Here is an 18,637-nt window from a genome sequence, read left to right as displayed (position 1 = left end):
CTCTTTGCACGGCGGTCCGTTACCTTCACTTTCCCTCATCCTGCCGGCACAAAAAAAATATGAACTGTGACCATTACATCCACAGTATATAGTTATTTTTTATCATATTAGTTTATATAGTTATTCACGTCAAGAAGGTGAAATATAATGTAACATTCACAATTTTTATTTATGATGTACCTAGAAGTACGTGTATATGTATGCACTGCTAAGCTGCAGACAAGTTAATAATCAATTGCATAGTTTTTGGTCTTGCCGGTTCATGTGTGGAGTCTTTGATCAAATAAATATATATGACAGATTTTTTTGTCATATTTGAAACGAACACTCCATACTGTTCCGTCATGAGGGTTGTAGTAGTTTTTGTACGACTGAACATCAGTGTATCGATCACACTCTTAAAAAATGCGAATTGGTTTTGGCTGCAGTACTTGGAATATTTCTAAATATAAATCGATCGTGTTCACAATGAAAAAATTGAAATCTTTGCCTTTCTGATAGATTCTAGAGAGATGATTTGGTGATTGAACTCAGAGATAAAGGTCAGTTTCAGAGACAAGTTGTAGTATGTTGGCAGAATCCGTAATTTCAAGTTCTTGTGATAAATGTGATGACGATAATTACCAAATCTAAGAATATCTAGTGATAAGGCCAAGAAAAAAACCCCTATTTCCGCTGACATACACTAAAAACTAGGGGTGGAAGGTACATGACACTTTTTAAATTTTACTGGTTTGTGTTATGGACACATTCAGATCTTTAACACTTCAAAAAAAATGACAAAAAACTGCAGGGTAGGCACTGAAAATTAGGCTTGGTAGGGTTATCCGAAACACAGGTAATTTCTTAACGTTTACACACCTTTTATAAAGCGGATATTGAACTTTAATGACTATGCCAACTTGCATATAGAAGCAAAGTTCGAAGTCAGGTTCATTTGAGTTTAGAAAAAGATCGACAACAAGAAAAGCACTATTGGTGCCCATAAGGATGCCAAGTGTCTGTTGAAATTCCAAACGACTCAAATAAGTTGTCAATCATAATCATATTAACAATTTAATCATCTTCATATTTGTTTGATTAATATTGTTTTTATTTGACAAATATAACGTGAATGGATACGGTGAATATGTCAAATAGACAACAGCCCCAACAGGATGAAAAATTATCAGCTCAAAGCCACCGATGGGTCTGCAATGAACGACGTGGAAACCCTCAAAATACAGTGCATGCTGCAGCTGGCCCCAAAACAACATTATACACATAGAAATAAACTGAAAGTGAAAACGAAATCATACATAGAGGCAATAAATTCCTGACTTGGGACAGGCGCTAAAAAAGCGGAGGAGTTAAAGTATTACAATCCCCCTTTTAAATCTGGCCATTGTGGAAAAAATATCACACAATTAAACACACCTTAAAAGCAGGTAAAAATGTCTTAAGTCCTTTGTTAAAACAGAAATAAACAAACTGGTAATACGTTACACAATATCAGTAACAAAGCATAATGCTAGCAGTTATCTGAAATACCAAGTTCTGACCAGTTTAAACTCACAAAAAATAATGCGCTCATCGTGTGTAAAATCAACCCCAATTCTACCCATGAGGGATTGTGAACCACGGTACCTCATAAGTCATACAACAACCTGCACCTGCTTTGTACAAAAAAGGATTGGAAAAATGGAAAGAAAACAAGATCAAAGATTATCTGTACGTTCTTTCAATAAAAAAATCTAAATCTATGTCTTATGTTTTGTTAATGTCAGGTCTTTGGAAAAAAACGGGAGACCACAATCCAGTTCTTTAGCAATAATATTGTAAAGGCTAGTTTTTTTCTGTATTCAAATAGCATGTTGTAACCGGCAAGACAATACCGACGACATGATTTAAACTATTTTATTCAATTAAATAAATGAAAAGGTTTGGATAGCAGGCCACAGGCCTATGAATATCTTCTCCTGTATACAAGGCATGATGTGAGGCAGCTACATAAATCATATGATATACAGTAAATACATATAAATCAATAAATTATTTATAATTAATACGTACAATCCCAATTGTGTTGATGTTTTAAATTTTGTTGGAAATGATAATGGAATTTAATTATTTATAAAGCTGAATAATTAATATTTATTATCTTTTTGCTAATAAATTTTCCACAATCACTCTTATCCCAAGTTATTTAATTGATATTTAGCCTCGCAAAATGAATAAAAATTGCTGAAGTCAGTTTAAAAATATTTTCAAATCTAACGAATAGCTACCATACAATACATTGTGAACACTGAAGTCAACTCCTAGAATTCTACATATATTTTGTAGTACTGCACTGTAATCAGCATAACGTAGACAAGACATTATGAAATGCTCTCTATCTTCATTTACATCCCCACAGTGTGCGCATCGAGGATTGTCAGTCAAGTGATGATACCAGAGATCATAATTTAGATTACTGGCGTCATTCTTCAACTAACATGTAATTATATTTTACTTTCTATTTCCAAAGTTGATATAATCAGGTGTACGTCTATTGTCCATGTTTTGTTTTCTCTTAAAACTATCAACAGATACACTAGACTTTGTTCTGATTGGTAAGCTATTCCACAGACGTAAAATGTTTAGTAAGAAGCTCTTGTTATATGAAATAGTATTACAAAAAGGAATACGAAAGTTATTAACAGATATAGGTTGTCTCAAGGCATGTTCATGAGTATTAGCCGAGTATGGCTGCACCAAATCTAGCAAATAATCTGGTGCATATCCGTTGATAATCTTATACATAAACACAAGCTTATGTTTCTGGTGCCTCTTATAGAGAGGTTCCCAACCTAGTTCCTCGTATAATTTGGTTCTGGATGTATTTGAACGAAGACCAGTAATAATTCTAACCGCCTCTACTTGAACGCTTTCTACCAACGACATGGAAACACATAGTCATGGTTTCAATTTTTTGTAAGATAATCCCTATTTGAAATGCATAATTATTTTATTTAGTTTAAACATCTTTAAATCATATCATAAAAATATCAATATTTAACGCCATAATCATAACATAAAGTAGAAAGCAACAGACAGTTAAACACGGAGTGGTCTTACATAACAGGACACCAGGTTTAAGTACAGCTAGTGTAAAATTCAAATATAGCTCCGATTAATTGGTAGTGAATAAAGACTAGACAGCGTTACTGATTCATTAATTCTAATATTACATTTTGTAAAAGCTCAAAATAATCGTAAATGAGCATCAACAAGTAAAATATTACCTTCTGATATAAATGGAAACATAAGAGTTTTACTCACAATTATATACCAAGTTTCGCTATACAAAATATGTATCACATACAAGCGGTTATTATTCAGTGAAGGAAGCCTATATAATATGATATGATTTCGAGACAGAGTTCCTTATTCGCAGAGAACGTAATCCTATACGATGAATAGAATTATTCTTGGGCAAGTCCCTTACCTTCTAATGAACAAATTTACAATTCGTAAAACTATTCTGATTTTTGCTGACTGTATTATTCTATGCTTAACTTATGCACCTCACTGTTATTAAATTTATATCTATCGTACCTTATACAATACAAAATTAGACAATAAGTCGCAAAGGATGAAAAAATCTCTTATCCTCTCAGTTGATGATAAGTCTATGGTTTATAACACACTTGAAATAATTTACACAGAAATGCAATCAGATTTAATTAAGTGTTAACAACGAACTATTGTATGCATTTATGCGTTTGGCAAATCACATAGTGTAGCATTGACATCGTAGCCGCAAAAGTACAATACGATTGTATAATGTATCTTCTAGTTTGTATATTACAACGTACCTTTACAAGTTTAATATAGAAAAGATTGCAGAAACAGAACCAGACTTAAAAATAGAAATACTATGATCCAGCGGATTATCTCCTTTTGGTACCTTGACACATCTACATGCCGCCTATATTATCCTCGTATAAAATTCCTGTAAGCAGTTAAGGCAGATATGCGCTTACGAGGTTAATATATAAAACCCTTAAGTTCGAACATCTGTGAATTCCTCTGACAATTATTATATTTCTTGAAACAAATTCTCATGCTCGAAATTCCTATATCATTACATCAAAATCGCTTGATTGGTTTAGAAGATGTTGCAACCACAAAATATGTGGATAAACAGATTTCTATATATCCCTTAAGTTTGATTGCGGGGAATTACAATATCGTTTAAAAGTGATTGTAAATATTTAATGGAAAATTTACAATTAAATATCTTACTTGCTGCTTTGAATGTAGTTACATGCTTTCTCTATACTGTACGCCGATGTAAAAAAAAACTATTGTAGAGTGGAAAAAATTGCTTCTGATTTATTTTATACTGGTATATTTTATGACGTAGAAATACAAGTCTTAAATGTAAAATTTACTTTGTTTTTCTGAAATATGTATCGAGTTTGATGAATTCGCATATTTGTTTGACATGCAACAATGTTTTTTTTTAAACTTGTATGCCTACTGAGGAGAGCAATGATATACATTCCGTCATTTCGATAATTCCTGTTTATACACTTAACCTAGAAATCCTGAAAGTATATGTTTATCTTGCATTTGATACACTGATATAATTATGTTCTTGCATTTTTTTTATTATTATTCAACAAAACAATCCAAGAACTCAGCTATATCTTAATTTTGTTGAAAACTAGAGGCTTTAGCTTTTCAAAAGTTGTTTTAACGATGGTTTTTGGATTACCTGAGGAAACCAGCGTGCTTTTTTCATTAACGGAAAAGGACTCCTTTTAATTATATCGTGAGCAAAGTTGGAAAACATCGTCAATTTTCAATGCTGGAGTTTTTCATTTATAACAATTTACAGAATAAAATGCAGTTTGACAACCTCTTTTATTAGTTCGTTTCGTTACCTGAGATTTCTTCGCGATAAAAACGGCTAATTGTACTTTTAATAACCCATAATGTAACGCAAGCCAGGAGGCGTTGAAAACCACAATGACTTTCACGTATATTTCTAAATATTCCATTTCCTAAAGCAATGAGCGTAAATTACATGTTCGAACAACTTGATTTCAATAGTCGAACGAAGCTGTAAAAACCAAAAACTGATATTGTGTTATTTTAGAACATATGAAGAAATCAGATCACTGTGTAGCTAAGCGACAAATCAGTCTGCCGTTTACAAACGCAAAATTAAACGAACGCTGACTAAAATAGACTTTGAAAACAAGGACTAATTTCAACCTTATTTTTCAAAAGTTGTTCTCTATTTTAATCAATCTACAAGGAACTTATTAAGCGAAAAACACGATATTGTCATTTAAAATTGGTTTGATAAATCAAATGTGATAAGGAGTATTATACAAGGGCTAATATGCTCGCAACACATTGGGTGATTATACTGAAAACAAAAAAAGGCCAACACTGATACCGAACACTGGATTCGTTGAATGGGATCTTTGGCAGTATTTGCTTAATTCTTTGTTTGATAAATCAAATTGGTGGTGCAGTATGTATACCTCTGTTTCAGAACAATTAAAAAATATAGAAGCAAATCACCTAGTAACGTCAAATCCACAAGGCCTTTTTATTGTTTATACGTTGACAATTATAAACGTAAATATAGTATAGCCGAAAACAACCACACAACCTGTTGAATAAAATGTGTGTATATCTAAACCTATTCGAAATACATCGAAGTAATAATGAATGAAATCCAGTAAATTTATTCAAAAGCGGTGGACCTACAAAAACTACCTCGTCCCAGTGCCGTGTTAAGGGCGGGATGGGGGTCGCATAAGTTTTCATTCATTGTTGCATGATTAAAAAGTACTTTGTTACCCTTACTACGTAAATGCTTCCTCAAAGAAAAAGTTTACGGCATCGTATAGAAAATATGAATTGTAAGACCTCTTTGAATTTTTTTGGTGTTTTAGTGTTTTAGTATTATGGTATTGATATACTTATTTGTAACTTAAGAACATAACTGTGCCATGCCACCTTTAGTCCAAATGCCATATGCGGGCCACAATTGTTATAAAGAATAGACCCGAAACAGAACTCAACTTGTTGATGTTGATTAAAATACCTGGAAATTAAGTTGGTGAACGGGATTCTCAGCCCACAGAGCTATTTATTTGTGAACCCCAGGTGGCGGCATGGGTTAGCTCTCTCTTCGGGGGTTGTCAGGCAATAAGAAGAAAACTTGATCGCGTACAATAGTGGACCAACGTGTATGGAGAGCGCTACGCTTCTTTTAAGCCAATAATCCAAGATACAATGGTCATTCAAAGTAAGCTCCTTGGACCCGCTACAAGTGACAAAATTTGCCAACCAAACTATACCCGCGATTGGGGTAGTGGCAATGAAAATACTGTTTTTTTTCTTTTTTCCTATCCCTCCCTATTCTTATTTTATATCTCTTATTCTCTTTTGTGTCACTTGTTCTGGACCTTATTAGGCAAGAAAAATGTGTATCTGGACGTTGAATAGACAACAATCAATCTAGAGTTCAAAACCGTTAAAATGTTGGATTCACTCTTATTAACCCCAAAATAAGATGAAACAGAATTTTGAATATACCTCTGTCAAATTGTCGAAAACCTATTAAATACTTTGTTAAAGAAGATTTTGTATCTCCTTGTTCAATTAAAATCTCTGACAAGAATGACAATGTGGGGATAGCTAAGAAAACCCCATAGTTTCCATCCAATAATTTTCTGTCACTTTTGGTAAATTTAACTAACCGCAAACAATGTAAATAGTTGATGAAACATTAATGTATTTGATTCAACTTACAAGTACCAGTTGAAACCAGAATTTTTTAAGCGAATATAATTTCAAATGCCAACAAGTTAAACAGCACAAAAATGTCTAAATTGGTTAAATATTGCTTACCTACATCTTTCATTGCTATTAATGTTATATCTACAGACAATATGAATATCCATATTAAACTATAAATCATGTTGCATGTGAATTCAACTGCAGAACACAAACGTTAAGTACGTTATTAAGAAAAGAACCAATTGGAATGGATAAATTGATTACATATGAAATTGGGCTTTTTATATAATATCCATAATTGTGCTCCTTTTCTGTAATTATTGCCTAGTTCGTTGTCCAATCATTGCTGTTGCTAAGACGTCAGCCACTTTCAAATTGTATCTTCAAATGTTTTGGTTTGCAGTAATGTAGGGTTATAATGGCTTTGACAATGCCGATAATTCAATTGAAAATTTGCAATGCAAATTATTCTGCAAGCTAAAAGCTTTATGAAATTTATCATCAACCACGAAAAAGAGACTATCACCACGTGTTAGAAGTATAACTTATCGACTGTGACATTCATCAAGCTCGCGTAAGCTTTTCAGAATACTATCGACGAAGGGTCATGCTCCATTTTTTTTAATTCGAACTGAAAATAAACTTAGTCAAGTCAGTGAAGATATTGTGTAATATTTAGTAAAAATTTGTATGTGCTTACTTGCCAACAAAACTTTTCATGCAGTTATGCATGCATAACATGATATATTTAATGCAAAACGGAACAAACACCTATAAAAGAAATCAAGGAAACTAGAATAAGAACAAAGTAAAACAGCCAACTCAACTAAAACGTGGGAGTAAAGACCAGATGTACTAGTAGGGTAAACTTCCTCTGCTCTCCTTTAAAAAGCCAGAGATTTGCTCTTAAAATATCACGTCCGGGGTACTTGGAAGAAAAAAAAGGAAGACTATGACAACGTAAACAAATCGGTTTTAATGATGCAGGTGGATACACCATAATGATCCAAGAGTTCATGGTAACCCTCATATTTTTGTTTTGTTTTTGTAATGATGACATTGATATATAGCAACATCACCCTGTTGCAGAAGTTGTATGGAAATGACATTTTGTGACGTCATTTTGGCAGTTAATTTTTTTAATTAAAAAAAAAAAACTTGCCGGGGATTAGAATGGCTACTAAGCAAACCTGCTCAATCTTAATTTTGAAGACAAGTCTTGTGCACCGATTGAAATCAATAAAAGATACGAGTTGAAAGATATGGCTTTTAAAAATATACCATTGTTCTATGTAAATACAATTGTTAAAAGACATAAACACAATGCTATGACATAAATCTGTATTGATCTTTGAGTACTAAGGAGTGTATGTGTTTTACTTGCACCGGGTATTCAGAAATAATGTGTATGTTGTAATGAAAGAGTAATCAAGGGAACCAAGAATATAGCGGTAATCAAAAGAATGTATTCCAGGGACAAAGACCAGACATGGAAAACAGACATACACAACAAAGAACATAAAGTAACTAAAATCATACATACAAAGAAAGAAAAGTAAATGAGCAACTCGGACTCCACTAAAAACTGGGAGCATGGACCAGGTGCACCGGTAGGGTAAGCGTCCTCTGCTTTTCTAGAAACAACCGCCGAGTTGCTCATAAAAAGTCAGGTCCGGGGTAGACAAACGAGGAAAGGAAAACTATGACCCGTTGAATAAATCAGTTTTCATGGTGCTGATGGATACACCATAACGATCCACGAGTTCATGATGACGATCATAAAACTTGTGTAGTGATGACTTCAATCTTGTAGCAACATAACACTGTTCCAGAAGCCTATTCGTTAGAGTTCTAGCGCGATACAAAAAGTCTGCGTAGTTTGGGCAAGCTCTGGCATAACGTATGAGTTGTGATATGAACACTCCATACGCAGGAGCCGAAGGGATGTTGCCACAGATGAAAGGAAAGTTGACAATTCTGAATGAAAAGTCATCACGTTTGTCGTAAAGTTTGGTCTATAGCTTTCCTTTACCATCGATTTCTAAGTGTAGGTCAAGATATGAGGCTGACTTCACAGTGTCTGTAGTATCCTTTATCTCAAGTTCTTTTGGGTAGATGAAAAAATCGAAAAATCGATCATCTGGAAACTATGAATTATTGTTTATTATCGGAATAGAATAGCATCAAAACCTATGATGTTTCAAGTCTTCGTACTTCTATTCCCCATGCACATTTGAAATCCCGAGTCAAAAGTATAATACATTTTTGTTACTCTACAAAGATGGAACAACTAAAGTCAAATACGAATACATGGCGGAGATTCTTCATACCGTTTAAAAATAAAAACAATTTCAACTTCTAGATATAACGAGGAAGATGGTGTTAAAAAGCTGGAATTATGATCGTCAACATACTTTTCCAGACTGGTAGACGCGTTTTCAAAAGACGGTCTGCATTCAAATGAGAAATATGTTCTGCTACCTACTTATCTTTTTCTTAACTAGTTTGAGTCTGACTTTCAAGCTAATCTAATCAGTAAGAAGAAACATTTTTCCAGTTTCTTCTATATAGATGACTTATATATAAAATTTTTGACCTTGACTTAAAGATCAGTGGAAAGGAAACGACTGTAAACTATACCACAATCGCAATGACTATTTTACTTTCCCTTCATCTGTTGCAACATCCCGTCAGTGGAGTGTTCATATCACTAATACTAGAGCTTACCGAAACTTTGCAAACATATATATAGTGCTAGACTTCTTACAGTTAAGCTTCTGGAACAGGTTTATGTTACTGCTAGGTTTAAGTCATCATTGTGGTCATCATGAACTCGTATATGAACGATTATGGTGTACATTTATCTATCTGTTCCATGAAAACCGATTTGCCGACCGTGTCATACATTTCTTCTTCTGTCGTTCTCGGTAGTATCATTTTGTGAGGAAATTGGCAGTTGTTTGACATAGAAAAGCAGAGAACGCTTATCCTTCTGGCAGTGCACCTGATCTATGCCGTCAAGTTTATTATAGTACGATTTGCTAATCACTTTCGATTCTATGTGTTTTATTTCATGTTTGTTGTTTGGTGTGTCATTTGTTTCCTTCATCCAGTTAATTCCTGGATTATGTTCTTTTCAAATTCCGTTCGTATCCTAGTTCCAGTGGCGCTAAGTGTGTCGTAAAAGGCGACTAAATAGTGCTAAGAGACATAACCGGAGGCTAGGAGCTCTGCCCACAGAGCAACTGGGATGTGTGCCCCAGACTTTTGTATCGTGCTAGAACTCTAACAAATATACTTCTGGAACAAGGTTATGTTTCTACAAGATTGAAGTCATTTGTTACTTTATATGTATTATTTTAGTTACTTCATGTTCTTTGTTGTGTATGTCTGTTTTCCATGTCTGGTCTTTGTCCCTAGATTGCATTCTTTTGATTACCACTATAACCTTGGTTCCCTTGATTACTCTTCCACCAATTTTAATAAAATTTGCTTTATTGTATTATTTCACTGAGAACAATTTTTGGTCATTTAACGATTTGACACTGTCGCCCCTGTTGTCAAGGCATGTCTTTAGACACTTAGTTTCATGTTTCATGTTATAATTTCAAGGAAAGTTGGTACTAATTTTGGGGGATATGGCATCAACCATACGGGAAGTAAGGCCAAAAGCAAGTAGTTCATAAAATTGAACTATATTACATTGATCTCAAGTAAAAGCAAATGAATGTCTTGGATATAGCTTTACAACTTTCTATACCATTATGGCTAGACTGGTATTGATGGTTAAGATTTAAACCCTTAAGAAATGATGGTCCAAAACTTGCCAGGACCAAGGAAGACTCTGATTCCTGAAAGTTACATGTAACACCAGGTACTTTGTACAAGTAAATTGATCTTTTTTAAGATTGTACTTCAATTTGCCATTTCGGGGGTTGTGACCTAATCTGATTAAGAACTAGGGGAAAAAAACAAACATTCCTGATGCCTGGATGATAACTTCAGTAAAATAGAACGGATCTTTTTGAAATTGTACCACAATGTGGCTTTCTTCAAAGGAAAGTTTTGACTGATTTGAACCAAATGAGGACCAAGAAAGGGCTACATTGATACTGGCGAAATTTTTATCCTGCTATCAAAATTTAACGTCGTGTAATCTACAACAACTATGTAGCTTCCTGTCAGAGTTGTGGGACTTAAAAATTTCAGCACAGAAACATCCTTATTCCATGCATGTAACTGACACATACCACACTGTTGGATTCTGTTAAAAATCTGAGAGTCCAAAATAATTAAAGCACAAAATTTACCAAGCCAACCTAAGTGAAATGGTCAATCCTTAACATGACATAGCAAGTTCAACACATCCATGGAAGTACACCTTCAAGAAGCATTGTAATATGTATATGACTTTTGTTATGTTTGTGGCAAGCCATTGTTGAATTTATGCCCCATTTATTGATATTAGCAGATATTTAGTAACATACGTTAATGGATATTTATCAACATGTGCATAATTTAATTATTGATATCATTGTAATGTGTATATGACATGTGTTATATTTGTGGCAAGTCATTGTGGAATTTATGACCCATTTATTGATATCAGCAGATATTTAGTAATATACGTTAATGGATATTTATCAACATTTGCATAATTTAATTATTGATATCAATAAATGGAGGAGTTTTCTAATCAATGAAGACACATTTAAGACAAAACGTATATATATTTAAATTTGCTCTTACGGCATTACCAGTCTGTGTCCACATTTGTTGTATATAAAAAAAATCTAAGCTAGCAAATGGAAAAACAAAAAGTGGAACAACGAAGTACCATAATTATTCACTACTCTGATTTAGACAACACAACTGACCCGTGCAGGTCCGGGTGTTAAAAGAATAGGCCTGCAGCAGCGCTAAGCTTGTCGTAAAAGGCAACTAAACAGTGCTCAGAACCCTAGCCGGGGGCTAGGGCGCTCTGCCCACAGAGCAACTGGGATGTGTGCCACAGGTGGTGGAATGGGGTACCCCTTGCGTGTTACATGATGGGGTTGTCAGGCTATAATACGGAAAACCTGACCGCAAACCATAGTGGTGCACCGTGTTGGAAAAGATGCCACGTTCCTCGTACGTTAAAGAACCTTACTGTGGTTATTCTCCCGGAGCAAGGAACCATAGGGCTCCGCCACAGGAGGCTAAATTGCCTGACCTTACCCATCTCTCCCTGTTTCCAGTGGCAGTTAAAGTTTGTCGGTCCCATTGTCTATGTGTCCCATCTCTTTTTCATTTCATCATCATTTCATGTTCATCGTCTGAATGTAGCTGAAATATTGCTGCTCGGACGTTAAACCCCAACAAACAAACAAAAAAAAAACTTCTTATCAATTCCCATTAATTTGAATTATTTACATCTTTGATTTTATATTTCTTATCAAATCCACTATCAACAAAACTAGTGTTGAGGTTATGTGGCTTTTACCTGCTATTTGTGATTTTAAATGATTTTCCTTAAATGGTGTCAGTACCACATCGCAGTTGTTACTTTGATGATCACTTTTGTACACTCTCTGAGAAATATCTACCTTATAACTTCTGAAAAACTTCCTCTTATTTGAGAACCATTGTTTATTTAGTTCTCCAATTTTTACTGATTTGTGATAACTTAGTTTTACTGGCGTGATACATAATCAAAGATCAGCATTATTGAAAAATGACTGTTAATTAGCAACATGCATAATATATTATACAAAGACATTAAATGAATATCTTTGAAAATTGTAATCGATAGACGGAATAAATTACAACAGTGTTGTCGGATTTAATCAAAACTAAGGAAATATGAATATAAAATCATGTCTTAGTCATCGAGAGAGCATAGACTATGCTGTCCACATAAAAGGATGGTGTTTCTCCTTGAAATTTTTAATCCTTTTCAATAAGTTCTTCTTAAATTATCAATTATCAATCAACGAAATAAAAATTGCGTTTGTTGCGATGGTTTTATTTAAGCTATACTATCAATTTTATAATATATATCGTAAAAAATGAAGTTGACACATTCAAAGGTCAAAAGGCAAATAACAGTCGAAAATGATGGTTACTAAAGCAATTAAAGTTTCTAGTACATATAAAAATCTATAATGGCTAAACTTGAATATTTATCATAAAGGGTGAATGAATACAAATAAAAAATATAAATAAAGCAAAACACAAATAACATAAACACAAAAACATCTTAGTTTTTACACCCATCAAATGTTATTTTTAACAGAGGGTTTATTTATTCTAGATTGAGCAACTTATGAAAATAGTTTCCATCCATCGATCAATGATTTTATATGTATACTAGTAAAACCTTTCAATCGATCATTGATACGACAGGTATAATAGTAAAACCTTTTATTTCATTACTGATATAACAGTAAAACTTTCCATCGATCAATGATGTTACAAGTATAATAGTAAAACCTTTCCATCGATCAGTGATGTTACAGGTATCAAAGTAAAACCATTTGATCGTTCAGCGATATTACAGGTATAAAAGTATAACCCTCAATCGATCAATGATGTTACATGCATAACAGTAAAACCATTCGATCGTTCAGCGATGTTACAGGTAAAACAGAAAAACCCTTCGATCGTTCAGTGATGTTAAAGGCAAAACAGTAAAACTTTTTCATCGATCAGAGATGTTACAAGTATTGTTTGTTTTACCACTTTAGTTTTTCCTTCTGCCAATGAATTAAATTTCCACTTCTCACCAATGCATTTACAAAATTTTTTTTAGTCAATGAATATCGCCATGTTTTTTGCACAGACATGACGTCATTTAACACTTAATTTAATGAATAGGCATATTGAAGATATGTATAAATTCATTTTAAAATTTTATTGCATCTTTACACGAAATACTTTCGAATACGAAAGAACCTTTTGTTTATTATTGCCTAATCGTTACAACATGCAAACAAGTCATATTTTGAATGGAAGAAACTGAACGTCAGTTTCTTTTCGATTTTTTAATAACATTATATTTATGAACAAGCATTCATTTCAAGTCAAAATATCAGCAACAAATCCCCAAACTGTCAAAAGAAGGACAATTCAGGCATCAAAATACACGGGAACGAGACATAAACACATAAACATGGAAAAAAAGGAAAACTGAGCTGATCCACATACGTAATGTGGCAAAAAGAATGAAAATACAAAAGAACAATTAAATATCCGACTAATTGTAAGGAAAAACAATATTGCTATTTTCTTTTTATCATAATCAACATCAGAATAATTTGCTTTCTTCAAAGAAGGAATTGTATTTTTTTTTCTTTTTTTTTTCTCAATAATGATCTCAAATGTCGGCAAAACATCCGAGGCGTAAAAAATAGGACAGTTCAGACATCGTAATCCAAGCACATGGCCTGTACATGAAAATAGGCAACAGAGCCCGTCTATGTACACAATATATCCAACAGAATAAATTAGAATTTAATAAAGAAACTGAAGATAAGGAAAAGTAGACTCCATAGAAAAAAAACAGGTAATCCAGGAGGTTGGCACGTCGGGAGAAAATTGAAAAGTTATGGAGTAAAAAAACATAACTAACACTACTGACAATAACATAGAAAAACAAACTTATTTTCTTTCGGTGTTATATTCACCATTTCAAAGAAATTTTATTGTATAATACTAAATTCACTATTTTCATACATAATCGTTCATATTTTAACCATGAAATTAAATGCAAAAAAATAAATAATTAAAAAAATCTTACCTGCTCGAACATTTAGCCACATCACATAGAATACGCTGGTCCATAAAACCACACATTTCATTTTTCTGCTAGGTAAATATTTCCAATTTATTGTACAGACAAAAATAATATCCAAATTTGTCCTCAAAGCTCAAACACAGATGGAGTTATATCTGAAAATTGGGAGTGAACAAATTAAGGTAATTGAAATGAAATCGATTAGGCAGCTTCTCTCTTCAGATAAACATTTATTCAATAAATAGTTGCTCCTATTAACTAACAGCAGAAAGTAGGTATGTCCAACTCTAAACCCTACATATTGTAACAGAACAGAAAATAACCTGGGAAGGTTTGTTGGAATGTACGATCTGAAAAGCACGAAGTGTCAGTTTTTACAGAATGCTGAATTTGGTTGATTGATTTATTTTTGGGGTTTAACGCCCGAGCAGCAGTATTTCAGCTATATTCAGGCGATGAACATCAAAGAGGTGATACAATGAACATGAAATGATGATGAAGAAATGAAAAAAGGTATGGGACACAAGGATAATAGGGTTAAAAATTTTTTATTGCCACAAGAAAAAGGGAGGGATGGGAATGGTCGGGCAATTTAGTCTCCTGGGGCGGAGGGCAAAGGTTCCTACTCCTATCGAATATCACAGCAGGGTTCTTTAACGTGCGAGGAACGTGGCATCTTTCCCAACACGGTGCAACACTATGGTTTGCGGTCAGGTTTTCCGTATTTTAGCCTGACAACCCCAGCATGTAACACGCCAGGGGTATCCCATTTCACCACCTAGGGCACACATCCAAGTTGCTCTGTGGGCAGAGCGCCTAGCCCCCGGTTAGGTTTCTGAGCAATATTTAATCGCCTTTTACGACATCCCTTGATTACTCTTTAACAATGACTTGGAATTTGTGTAGTATTTTTTTTTAGAAATCCTGTCTGATTTATTTACAAAACAGCAGGTAAAATTTTGATATATTAAAAAATATCGTTTATATTTGTTTTTTAAAAAAAATGTAATAGTTAAAATTAATTTGGGGGATTTTAATAAAACGAACTATTATGTATAGTATATCTTTTTATCATTTTTTGTTTGTGGCTTGCAGCAGTTTGCAACGCAGAGTTCTGGTTAAAAGTAGAAAAAAAACTATTAAGTACCATTCTGTGTAAGAATCAGGCAATGGGTGGCACATCATTTCCCCAAATTTACCCATTTTTGCTGAAAACATATTCTGTACATCTAGAAAACAACCAAAAAGCTATTTAAGTTTATCCTGAAGCATCTGTGACATAGATATTTTTACTGCTTTTAAACGGAAAGAGTGCGAAAAAATTTTCCCGCCATATTTCCGTATTGCTTTCAAATAAATTTGGCCTATCAATACCTTAAAAAGGCAAATTTTACAAACTCGTTGATAGTAATTTATAACCAATTGGCTAATGCAATAAAATCTCAGTTTATTTTCCTTCATGTGCCACACTCTTTATACATTTGTATACATTTTCTTAGAGGGACAAGTACTTAAATGCACATTGGAAATAAAGCTTTTTTTTTTTTGGGGGGGGGGGGTAAAAACGTTACACGTTAGTCACAGATACAGACCAAAAGCAGCATTTGAAAACATAGACGAATAAAAAAAAAACTAAATACATGCACAAGTTAACCGAACACACATTGATATTTTTTTTAACAAAGATTGTTATCTACTAAGCACTTGTTCAAAAAGCAACCGCTTATGTTTATAACATTCTTTCTTTTGTGTGAGGGACATGTATTGAGTATTGAACTTTTCTACTCCGATTCAATATTTTGAAAATTCCAAACCTCCATATATTAAGGGTATTTCACCACGTTTGCTTTTGTAAATGTGTTATTTGATAATCAAAATTATGTGTTCTGTTTTACTATATGTGTTTTCTGGGTCATCTAAATCCAATATAGTGTTAAGAGGGCAAGGAAAACCACAATACTTAAAAACATCGTTTAAACCTAGCCATCCGTTCATGCTTCACAAAACAAATGCAAAATGCATTGTTTTTATTGCAAAAGTTCACGATTTTGTTTTTTTTTCATGCTACACTTAAATAGGAAACATTTTTGGCTACAATTCTGTGTCTTAACTGGAATATTTTTTTTAAGCATAGAATTTTTGGTCGTACGAAATGATTGATTAAATATTTGATCCCAAATCTCAATTTTTTGTTCCTAATCTTTTTTCCTATCTTGCATGCCTTTTCTGGATATTTTATTATCCTTCCCATAATCGTGTATAAAATATTTGCATGGCTGCTTTAAATGTGAGATAGTACATACAATGTCATATCATTCTAAGGAGTTTGTTTTTATATCAACAAATTTATTAAAAAAAGTAAAGGACTTTGAAAAGTAAAATTGTATATTTTTTTTATTCCTTCGAGGTCACGTGTTTAGTCCTCCAGACTTATTTTGCTTAATTCTGTAAAATTTGTAATGAATCATGTCTATTTGATTTAAATATCATTGACCTATACATTAGTTTTATAACAAGTCAATCGACAGTAGTTATTGGATAGTTAGTCTGAGTACGTTTGTTTTGATTTATTCAGGTGATGCCAATTTCATTTATTTTAGATTTTCCTCTATGATTGCATTTGTTTATACATTTACGGGTCGGATATTCCTCCACTGAAACCATTTCTTTTTATTCGTATTTTGTACAGAAGGCAAGCTACAATTTAGATTAAAAATCAAACCTCATTTATTAGTGAAATTATCATACTTTTCTATGTGAGTAGTACTTACTATACCAGTGTTCATAGTCATGTTCAATGTTTTAGTGGAGACCAAATAGCTCATTTACTTTTGTTTGTATATACAAATTATTTTGATAATTTTATATTCTATGTTATGTATGTCTATTTTGTTTTGTCTAATCGTATCCTCGGGTTATATTCTTTCCTTTCGGATGTTGGTTCGCATGAATTTCCTTTCTATTTAATAAAGATAACTTATAAACGCACAGATTACTCCACACAAGTGTTGTGGGGTGGGAGCATGTAGCTACTTTGTTAACTGTCAAACCATAAACTGTATTTTATTCATTAAGGTTAAGCTAAAGTCAATATCTATGACATTCCATAGTGAAAAGTTTTCATTCAGTTTAATTATACATTAAAGAGTAATCAAGGAACTAAGGTTATAGCGGTAATCAAAAGAATGCAATCCAGGGACAAAGAACAGATATGGTAAACAGACATACACAACAAAAAACATGAAGTAACTACAATCATACATACAAAGTAACAAATGCAAATGAGCAACTCGGACTCCACTAAAAATGTTAAATACATCTTTATATGTATTTAACACACAAGCACAAGTCAAACGAAGAAAAATGTTTTTAAACTTCAATATAGCATTAACAAGAAAAGTGTTAACAACATATTTTAAAATTAATCTATAGCTGTCCAAAACAAGGTTTAAAGTTTGAAATTCATATTATTACAAAGACTTTAATATGATGGTAGTGATAAATATAATAATGAATAAATACTGGTAGTGATTCCTGCACTTACAGATGCGCTCATTGAACCATTTTGATTATTTAGTTGCTTAATGAGACCTCCAGTGTAAAACGATTTTAAATTTATATTTCTTGTTATGAACTATTTGATAAAATTAAAGATTTTGTAAATGTAACGTCGATTAAAACAAATACTTATTACTTATCAATTATTTCATAAATATTGTTCACAGTAGGTCATAATTCTGCATGAGACAACATAATAATACGCTACTGCTAAAGTTTTTTTTTGTCCTTTATTCAATGTAGTGGTTTATTACATTTGAGCATTTACAAATCTATACCTAATTGACACGTACTTCGGTACTGTATTTTGTATTGATTTACATTTCAAGTTGTCCCGGGCAGGTCCGGGTGTTAAAAGAATAGGCTTGCAGCAGCGCTAAGCTTGTCGTAAAAGGTGACTAAATAGTGCTCATAACCCTAGCCGGGGGCTAGGGCGCTTTGCCCACAGAACAACTGGGATGTGTGCCCCAGGTGGTGGAATGGGGTACCCCTGGCGTGTTACATGCTGGGGTTATC

General features: G+C 33.2%; 1 protein-coding gene across 4 annotated transcripts in view; it reads right to left on the bottom strand.

The window, feature by feature from the left end:
- LOC148625042 (uncharacterized) overlaps window positions 1-18,637 on the bottom strand; it is a 67,990-nt gene that overhangs the window by 24,664 nt on the left and 24,689 nt on the right. For 3 of the 4 annotated variants that reach the window (XM_088568234.1, XM_088568236.1, XM_088568235.1), the window contains one exon: window positions 14,567-14,718. In XM_088568234.1, the coding sequence (XP_088424360.1) occupies window positions 14,567-14,627 (61 nt within the window). In that variant the 5' untranslated portion in view covers window positions 14,628-14,718. Of the gene's footprint in view, window positions 1-6,900; window positions 7,002-14,566; window positions 14,719-18,637 lie in introns of those variants that run through there. The other variant, XM_088568233.1, reaches the window with a different exon arrangement.

This window comes from Perna viridis, chromosome 2 (assembly GCF_037379345.1).
Source record: "Perna viridis isolate PV_CMFRI_1.1 ecotype Kerala chromosome 2, ASM3737934v1, whole genome shotgun sequence".
NCBI lineage: Eukaryota > Metazoa > Mollusca > Bivalvia > Mytilida > Mytilidae > Perna > Perna viridis.
This window is presented reverse-complemented; position numbering and strand designations above follow the sequence as displayed.